The sequence below is a fragment of the Diadema antillarum genome, unplaced genomic scaffold, assembly GCF_040938485.1.
Source record: "Diadema antillarum isolate AM-2024a unplaced genomic scaffold, OU_Dant_1.0 seq00000889_RagTag, whole genome shotgun sequence".
In the NCBI taxonomy this organism is placed as follows: domain Eukaryota; kingdom Metazoa; phylum Echinodermata; class Echinoidea; order Diadematoida; family Diadematidae; genus Diadema; species Diadema antillarum.
This window is the reverse complement of record NW_027271753.1, coordinates 1,247,223-1,257,784: the sequence shown is the minus strand read 5'-3', so window position 1 is coordinate 1,257,784 and position 10,562 is coordinate 1,247,223. Positions and strand designations below refer to the sequence as shown.

Below are 10,562 nucleotides of genomic sequence, written 5' to 3'. Positions count from 1 at the left end.
GTGTGTGCTTTTTTCCAATATTTAGATAGGTTAGGAGAGTCTGTTTGAATTGAGTTATACATTGTTGTAAAGCTTAAAGTCTTTTTGTTGGTTTTGTGATACAGGGTCACATTTTAAACAACTGATATCCTGAAAACTCTTCAAATGTAGCAACTTTACTGTTGACTTTACAATTTTTTTTTTCATATTTGTGCCTTTTATTGTAGGTTTCTATCAGGCTTCATGTATGAAGGATCTTGATGTTCACCAGGAGATTCCAGTTGTTGCTACGTCCCATCAAAGCTGCATCTCTGCTTCATCCATGGAAATCAGATTATGGTTTACTGAAATTTGTTGACATCAGTAGGTGCAAAACCCTCGGTGCCATGGCATCTGTGCATTCTTTCGCTGACAATGTTTTCAGTCTGTCAGACAAAGTCAAACCGTCAAACACTGTCAACAGAGATGCATTTGCCAAGACTGCTATCGTTCCAGCACTGAAAATCGACAAGCGGAAAATACACAAAGTCCTCAAAGCCTTCAAGGGTGCCACGTTTGAGAGAGTCCGCTTCCAGGCTGTCCGTGATGTTCCAGGCAGTCCCAACGACCGGTTCCTGCTGTTGGACCCTAACAAGTTGTCGAGAGTTGAGGCTCTGACAGAGAGGCAGCGGACAGTTCTTGAGGAGAATGAAGTGGCGAGAGAACTACACGAGTTCCAGTTAAACTTGACCTACGATGACTGGCAGGCCCATGAGGTGCTCCAGGGTCTGTTGCCTAGCGACGTGGAGGTGCCAAAAGGATTCAGCCGGATTGGACACATCATTCACCTCAACTTGAAAGATTCACAGCTGAAGCACAAACATCTCATAGGTCGGTTGAGTAGTAATGGCAAAAAAGTTGCTTAAAGACGCTGTGTATTCTCATACAGTATCTTTGCACCTGCAATCTACAAGATTTTTTTCATGATGTGCAAGTTTAAACTCTGACCCTGAAAGATGAGCTTCTATACTTTGTGGCATATTTAATTTGTACAGAACAGATCCTAGATTGTTGTAATGTCCTGTTGTTTATGTATGTGCATACCAGAATTGCTCTTAACACCTAATGCCTTGGAATGTTACTTTTGACTTCTAATAGTTCTTTGAGAATATGAGCTTACAAGTTATGAATCCAGTAAATTGCACTGATTAATTCTGCATTGTATTCATGTACTGACTTCCAAACTCCACAATGAATGGATAACTAGAGTACTCATAGATATTCCAGTTAAACAAAACACACTTTATGTGAAATCTGTTGCAAATGATTAGGTTTGTCACATTCAAGTCTTGTCCATATTATGCACATATGTACACGTGTAGGTATAATGTGCATAATCCCAGCCTTATGAATAAGAGGTTATCCCATGTTTGACATTGTGGTAAGTGCTCCCTTAAAGATTATCTTATTCCTGAAGACTATGATTATATGCAAACATACAACAGGTTCTCATGGACAATATGTTAACTACAATGGCCTACTCTCTGTATGTATTGCATATACACATACATGTATATCAGAGGTCAAATCTCATGTCTGGTGTTAAAGGCAAAAGTGCTGGAACATAGCAAGAGGTGGGTTAAACTAAAGAAAAAACTTTTTTTTTAAAATAAAAATAATATATCTTACTTGCCTAGTTTTGTCTACATGTGAGACGTACAAATGATGAGTGTTCAATATTTTCCGTCATTCATTCATTTACGATACCATTTTCCTCAGGTGAAATTTTATTGGAGAAGAACCCCGGCATCACAACTGTAGTCAACAAGCTAAACGAGATCGACAACACGTATCGCTTCTTCAACATGGAATGTATAGCAGGAGAACAAAAGACTGTGGTGACAGTCAAAGAGTGCCACCTGTCTTACTCATTTGACTTTGCCAAAGTGTACTGGAATCCCAGACTGTCAACTGAGCATGAAAGAATAGTGACCAAACTCTGCAAGAAGGATGTCGTGTACGACGTGTTTGCCGGAGTTGGACCATTTGCCGTACCGGCAGCAAAGAAGGGCTGCCAGGTGTTTGCAAATGACTTGAACCCGGAATCCTACCGCTGGCTGCAGGAGAACACGAAAAAGAACAAAGTCAGTGACAGAGTCACAGCTTCCAACTTGGATGGACGACAGTTTTTGCGAGACGTTGTTAAGTCTGACTTGATCGTCAGGGCGAGGGAGTCCTTCCAAGATGCGGCCCATGTCATCATGAATCTCCCCGCCCTAGCTGTGGAATTCCTAGACACCTTTCCTTCACTTCTGGCCGAGGTGTCTCCGGATCTTCAGAGTCGAGTACCAAGGGTTGTCGTCCACTGCCATGGCTTCTCAAAGGCAGCTGACCCAGCCCTGGACATACGGCAGCGTGTTGAGTCCATTCTCAAGTGCCCACTGAACTCACCAGAAATCCACAATGTGAGAGATGTTGCACCAAACAAAGAAATGATGTGCATCAGTTTTACTCTACCTCAAGAGATTCTCTTTGCCTCACTGCAAGGGATTAATGCAGATGGTAAGCCATTAGAATTCAAGGAAGGTTTGGGGAATCTTGTGTCAAAACAGTTTTGGGGATTGACCTTCACTGTCTAACAATGCAGGTGTTTTGGGGGTTCGCTTGTTGTCCCCGCCGTACGAGTTCGAGCAGGGGACTATGAAACGGGCTCCGTACGTGTGTGTGTCCGTGTGTCCGTCCGTCCGTCCGTCCGTCCGTCCGTGTGTGCGTCCGTGTGTGCGTCCGTGTGTGATCAAAATGTTCAAAATGCTACTCCTTCGCCATTTCTAACCCGATTTTGATTCTGTTTGCTTTATATGATAGCACTACATGGGAGCTTTGAAACTTCTATACAGAATTTTAATTGTGACCTTTGACCTTGACCTTTGACCTATATTGTACATTTTGCTTCAAAATGCTACTTCTTCGCCATTTCTAACCCGATTTTGATTCCGTTTGCTTTATATGATGGCACTAGGTGAGGGCTTCAAAACTTCTACACAGAATTTTGACCTTTGACTTCTTTGACCTTTGACCTTGATTTTTGACCTATATTGTACATTTTGCTACAAAATGCTACTCCTTCGCCATTTGTAACCCGATTTCAATTCCGTTTGCTTTAAGTGATGGCACTAGGTGAGGGCTTCAAAACTTCTACACAGAATTTTGACCTTTGACTTCTTTGACCTTTGACCTTGATTTTTGACCTATATTGTACATTGCCTACGAAATGCTACTCCTTCGCCATTTCTAACCTGATTTTGATTCCGTTTGCTTTATGTGATGGCACTAGGTGAGGGCTTCAAAACTTCTTCACAGAATTTTGACCTTTGACTTCTTTGTCCTTTGACCTTGATTATTGACCTATATTGTACATTTTGCTACAAAATGCTACTCCTTTGCCATTTGTAACCCGATTTCAATTCCGTTTGCTTTAAGTGATGGCACTAGGTGAGGGCTTCAAAACTTCTACATAGAATTTTGACCTTTGACTTCTTTGACCTTTGACCTTGATTTTTTTACCTATTTTGTACATTGGCTACAAAATGCTACTCCTTCGCCATTTCTAACCCGATTTTGATTCCGTTTGCTTTATGTGATGGCACTAGGTGAGGGCTTCAAAACTTCTACATAGAATTTTGACCTTTGACCTTCATCTTTTTACCTATATTGTACATTTTGCTACTAAATGCTACTTCCGGCGGGGACATATATTACGCACCGCGTAATTTCTACTTTTCCTTGTTTTTTTCAGTGTTGCACCAAGCAAGACTATAAAAAAAAAAGAGAAAAACCAGAGCAGTGGTATTTGTCAGCTTTGTTGGATTTGAGAGATTTATACTGTAAAACCAAAATACTTTGTGGCATGAAACTTTTGCTAATCGTTGCTGAAGGCCTTTTTCATGGCATGAAAATTTTGCAGATTGCGACGGCATTCAGTGCTTTGTGTAAAAAAAAACTTTCGCACGCATTTATGACTTTTACTCTCACGAATCTTGGCTCCTTGCAAATTTGCAAAAGTTCCATGCACACAAAAATTTCTGGTTTTATAGTAAGTATTCATGATAAAGTACAAACTTTAAGAATATGCTAACTGATAAGCCTCTATAGCATTTGATAAGCATTCTTAAAGTGTTATATAATGTGGAGTTGTATGCCTGTTTCATTACTGTTTTATTTCAAACAGTGCCTGATGATATCTCATACTTCATTTAGTGGGTGTCTTTTGATACCAAATGTACAATTGTAATTTCAAGGGACATTGTAGTCAATGTTGAATATCCATCATTATCTGATTCACCAAATACATGCTTCAATCACTTGAAAACTGTCAATGGATTTTTTAAAGCATTCTCATTCAGCAGAATATCTTGTAATACATATGTAGTTCCAGTGTGATTCTTTTGAGCGATCAGAGATGGCATTCCACTTGATGAGTATATTGACCCACAGTGTATACTTTCAAGCATTAACCTTATCAGCACAAGTTCTCCCATGATAGATGCATCCATTACACATTTCCTCGGCTTCTCACTTCCATCATCTCACGTACAGGGCAGGAGGCTGGAGAAGGACCTGATGGATCTGAAGAAGCAGAATCGCCTTCCAAGAAAGCAAGGACGTCATGACATCATCCCCTTGTGACATCCTCCACTCATTGTTGTGACATCTTTCCTCATCGTGGTGATGTCCTTCCTTTATCGTGGTGACGTCTTCTCCTCGACATTGTGACGCCCTCCCCTCGTCGTCATGACATCTTCCTCCCATCATCGTGGTGATGTCCTCCCTTCGACATCGTGATGTCCTCCCCACCTCATCGTGATGGCCTTTTGTGACATCCTCCCCTCCTCGATGTTGTAACATCCTCCCCTCGACATGGTGACATACTCCTTGTTGTGGTGATGTCCTCCCTTCATCGTGATGACATTCTCCCGTCAACGTTGTGACATCCTCCTCTCACTGTGGTGTCCTCCCCTCCTTGACACTGTAACAAACTCCCCTTGACGTGGCGACATACTCCTCTTGTCATTGTGACATTCTACGACATCCTCCCCTCTATCTTGGAAGGTCACTGCTGGAGTGGAACAAGCTCACGAGTGGGTGGGGTCATTGTCTCATGATGAAATAGCCATAAGCAATTCAAATGTACCTTATTTTCTGGAATATGTATCCATTTGTAAAGTTAAATGTTGACTCTCTGCAGAGTTGACAGGGCCAGAAACAATTGATCCAGTTGATTCCAGCATAGCCAAGGGAATAAAAGGCATAGTGGTTTTGGTAATACTCATTCTTTTGACCATCATATTCTAGTGTATGGTGTTAACTGTCGATAAAGATAGTTCTGAGTGTAATAACCTAAATTACAATTGTGTCAGCTCAAATCATGAAAGTGATTATGTAATCATGACAAGATTTTGAAGCACATGTTTTCATTATTTTGGATGAAAAAAGATAAGTGACGAGACATTCAGTTCTTAAGCACTACCCCTAACACTTCCCCTCCCCCTTAGGCTGGCCCCCCTCTAAAAAATGTTCTATCACCCCTGATTTAAACTGTGGGGGTTTCAACACGTCATACAATTGAATGTGTTTTGGCACACCTATGCACTCGTGGAACTGTATACACCGTATATTTAGCGAGTCTAAAATTTTGCGAATCGGGACTTCCCAACGATTTTGCGAGTGGTTAAATTCACAATCATGGAGTACTGAACTGAACGAAGAAATGTCTGCGTGTGCGTCACATTTATATTGGGATCAGAGCAAATATTTTTGCGTGTCTTTAATTTCGCGAATAGCATCCGACTCGCAAAAATAAAGACCTCGCAAAATATTTGATGTATACAGTATTAGATTTCACAGACCGTCACGCCTTGAAGGTGAGACATTGGTGGGATTTGCTTCAAAGAGGCAGGATTGGTTGACATTAAGGTCAGTGTTATTTCCATTCAAGGGAATTATCATGATTTCCTCCTGTAAATGCGGAGCACTAGCCTCTGCAAAAGTGAATCTCTCAGTCTTGTGCAATTTCAGCTTCAAGTGTCCAAGTGCTTCTCTTTACTCAAACTGTCAAGTAAGCCTTGTTAGGAGACCGGTATTTTGTAACAATCCACCTCCTTGAACACCAGCTCCTGCATATTCAGAACTATGGTGAATTCCTCGACAGCTTCTTGTATTAAAGAAGATTAAAATGAAAGCATGATGTTCGTTTGTCCTGAAACTGAAGTGTGGATGGGAAGATTAATAAATGGATTTTTATACAAGTTACAGTGTAATAGAAAACGGAGTGTATGTTTTTCTTGGTGCATGTGATGAAGGTGTTAAAGCCTGAATAGTTATGGCAAAGTGAATGCAACACTGAGATATGAATGTACGTGTGTTGAATGCTTGCACAGGATCCTTTAATGTGTAACAATTGTGGTTGCTCACTTTCAAATAATGACCGAGTTGTATGATGTTCAAAAGTATGAAAAAACACTCCAATTTACAGAGGTTTTGAGAATTTATGCTGTCACTGTCAAGAGTTCTATCAACAAATTAAGAGTTTGATTGCAAAAACCGATAAGCGCCATTTTTAAACATTCTAGAATAAGTCTGTCAGAAAGAGCATAATAAGACCTTTCCAATGATCCCTCTTTCATTACCTATTAAAGAATATTCTTAAAGTTATGATTAAAACTACAAATGTTTCCCTATGTTCTCAGCATTTTCTCTGTTTTTAAAGTCTGTATCTCAAATTGACAAGTATGGAGTTAGCTTGTTCTGTGATGAAACTCTTCAAATATCACAATGCAAATAAAATCTGTAATGAGTGCTTTATTTGAACACTGCTTTATATAAGAAAAATCGAGTATGGCAAACCTAGTCGCTTATCAAATTTTTTCACATTTTGAAGTGTGTAGTTTTGATTGTCAACTCCTAATCTTATCATAGCTTCATATCTACTCAAACACTTTTGTAGCATGTAGGACTATTCAGCTCGCGATTTTTACACTGGGAACATTCTAAACGATGCTTTTATTCATTTACACACACCATTGATTACACATGCATCAGTGTATCGACAATCACAGAAGCTCACAATAGTCAATAGACCAAGTGAATCACTCATACCCACAAAACTCTACACACTCACGGGAATGCATTCTTGTGACTTTCCACAGAATGTTTGTGGGGAAAATATTACATTGTTTGGCTCTCTAGATACATCTGTAGTCTAAAGAATGATACACTTTAAAAATAACAGCTAATTTGGAGCTTAATCTTCCATGACTGCATTCCTTCAGAAAAAAAAAAATCTTTATGAGCTTTCAAGTAGAATACTACGTAGACACAAAACAAAAAACATTTTCTTTGTATAAAGACGAGAAACTCAACTTCTTCATACCAGAAATTTATTTATTCATGTATAAAATGTTGGCACATTTCTTTTAACATATTTTTTTTTTAAATGTCTAGATGGTTTTTAATCTGTCATTCTCATTTTGACAAGAAAACTTTTTTCCCTTGCAAACCACATCACTGCTTGAGGTTGCCCTCATACAGGAAGAGTGAGATATCTTTGTGTACAAATCAGATCACCACATCCTTCCCCTCCAAAGACTTTCATTTCTTTTGGTTTCTACGAGGTGTTTTCCCCACATTGCACTGATGAATCATTTCGAGATATCCTCTCCATTCTTTCTTTTTCTCCTTTTTTTTTTACAAGCACTTTAAAGATGACAATGAAATCTTATGATCTAATCAAAATGACAGCAACTTTCACATTACCTTGTTCATATACATCTTCCGTTTCATGGAATTGCTTTGAGAAATGTGCAAAACAATCACGCCATATCCTCACTGAGGTTTTGTACATTGAAGATTGTCTAAACAGACAAAAATATTTCAAACAACACAGATTATTACTGTAAAATGTATTACATCATATTATCTAGATAATACAATTCTTCGTTTTACAACAAAGTCATTTGTTATTAACCTTCCCCATTGCATGGCGTACTCATTTTTTCATTGTTGCTTCCATATACAGCCTTCTGTAACGGAATGGAGAGAGTATTACTGTAATAAAGATACATGAAAACACAGACCTGTATATTAATTTCAATGACAATTTTCCCATCTTAACTTTTCTGTTTCAGTCTCTGTCGCCTTCTTGTCCAGAAACACAGAGCAATAATTTGCCACTGCATTAAAGATTACTTGGAAGTTCCTCATTTTTCAGGACCATAGAAAGCATTTTCGGTAGAAACATTTACTAAAATGAAATATCACATGGATGAAGGTCTCAGAAGAATGCAATGTGTTGTCTTTTGATACAATAGACAATGAAGTTTGCAAGTCATTTTCACCTTACTTGATTTATTCAAATGTGCTTTCAAGCTATTTTGTGGTGTGGTATAATTGGACAAAAACACAGTAGCACTGTAGATTACACAAAGAAAAGAATCCAATGACATGGTATAAACACAGATTGAACTTTGTCAAATGCATTTGATCGTGTACAAAAACATGTGAATCAGTAACTTGAACATAACTTTAAGTGCAGTTTGATTTTATTCATTCCATTTTTTGTATAATTTGATCTATTTCACTGTACCTTGAGCATCTTTGATAACAGGTTGAGGTGGCATATTAGAGATCACTATCATTCAAATGATTATGCAATGTCATTTTATCCCCTACCAAGGCAAAGGCATTGCAACATGTGAAACCACATTAACACATGGCAAAAATCTTCTCTGGTAGACCACAACAATGAGAACACAAAAGTACACTGTATTTCTCACATCCTGTCTCTCTGCTGAAACAAGTCACATGAAAGTCATTCATACAACACAGGACAAACATAGCATCATGGTCAAGAAAGCACAGTTTACAAGGGAAGTCCCAACTGTGTAGGTCACAATGCCAACACACCACCTGGAAATTAGCAGAATTCCACATTTTGCCATAAGGAGGGCATGCCTCTGATGGATTAGTGTGAGGTCTGTCTGCAGACCTTTTTCCATTCAACCAGAAACTATTTAATAGAAAAGGCTATTGTATTCTACTCCTCAACCCATTGCGGACGGGCTGATCTTGCTATAACACGCATGTCCCATAGACACCTGCCCGAGTATTCTTGGGACTCGTCCTCAACAAGTTAACTGGTAGGACAGTATCCAGAAATTGCAATACCAGTACCCTAAATGTACCTGTCATAACTCAGTTCTTTCCTGAAGTGCCTTGTACTGAATCTCTGGTAATCAGATACAAACATGAACTTGGGATCTTACTGCAACCTGCCCAACTTATTTCCTGTACTTAAGAATCATTGTAGTAATACAGTACATATGTGACCCGCTACAACAAAAGGATCCTAAAGTCGCTGACGGGCGAGCTGAGCATGGCCCAGAAAAATGCTATTTTCAGGCCTTTCCTTTGATCATTTAGCTTTGAAATTTCAGCAGATGATAGAAGATACATTAGACTACAAAGTTGTGTTAAAACAGAAATCTGAACGTTTTGACAGATTTTGGCGATCTGACTTCAAACTCGATTTTTCTCGGCTCACCCGTCAGCGACTTTAGGATCCTTTTGTTGTAGCGGGTCACATATATTGTCTTGCAAAGAGCTTTGGCTCATAGCAAGTTGAACCTGAAGCTGAACCTCTTTGAAAACAAATTCTAGTGTTTGGTAAAAATGACAACATTCACCCACTAAAGAGCTAAAAGTCTTAGCTTAGAACTGCATCGGAGAAACAAGAAGAAAACAAAAATCAAACAAGGGTTTCCCTATCATGGGCTGTCCTTGGTCCCAATTTGACCAAATCACTTTAATTTCACGTTCCATTGAACTCTGTATCTCAAGCCATGTCTTTATCTTCTTTAAACTCAAGTCTCACCAAGGTTTACTGGGTTAGCTAATGCAGAACTTGGCCGCTTGGCAAAGCAGAGTATTATAAAAAGAGACCAGCTTGACAATAGTCCCGCTCACACCAGTATGTATTTTACCCTTAATATGCTTCTTTTGTCTACTCAACTACTGGTACACACACTGGAATGCTTCCTTCACTGATTGGCTTTAATAGATGTGTGGAAACTAACTGTCAATGAATAGAGATTAGCTAATCCCCCTAATCCCTATTGTGTCACAATGGCCTCCCTGTTGGACTGAGGCACACTGCTACACCTGAGTGGGCCTACTAAAGTTAAACTAGGTCAAGTTTGCATTACTGAATGCTGAAGAAAAAAGCTGGGAAGTTAAAGGTGCATGGTCCTGGTGTTTTAGTCAAATGCGTACGCGGGCACACGGCGCAAGTTTCCGATAGAGACCTACGCTATCGACTCCTCTTTAGCGCTTACGCTGTGGCCCACTTCCCCGAGTCCGAAGAAGTCCGATTCACTGTAGTCAGTGGTCCGATCACAGTTCGGCTCATGATTCGGCTGAGGGGGATGACAGCTCTAGCAAACTTCTTTTGTGATATCATAATAACAAGCACATACGTACACACCCTGGCATTACTACAGACTGTGCGATGCGCTGAGAAGACAACGAAGGCAACGTTACTTAGCAACACC

At 39.5% G+C, this 10,562-nt stretch overlaps 1 protein-coding gene across 1 annotated transcript; it reads left to right on the top strand.

Moving 5' to 3' along the window:
• Nucleotides 1–237: 237 nt before the first annotated feature.
• LOC139740892 (tRNA (guanine(37)-N(1))-methyltransferase-like) lies at nucleotides 238–4,628 on the top strand. Its single transcript, XM_071651477.1, has 3 exons — nucleotides 238–849; nucleotides 1,738–2,520; nucleotides 4,555–4,628. The coding sequence occupies exons 1-3, from the start codon at nucleotides 240–242 to the stop codon at nucleotides 4,626–4,628; spliced, it is 1,467 nt and encodes a 488-aa protein (XP_071507578.1). The 5' UTR covers nucleotides 238–239.
• The last annotated feature ends 5,934 nt before the right edge of the window (nucleotides 4,629–10,562 follow it).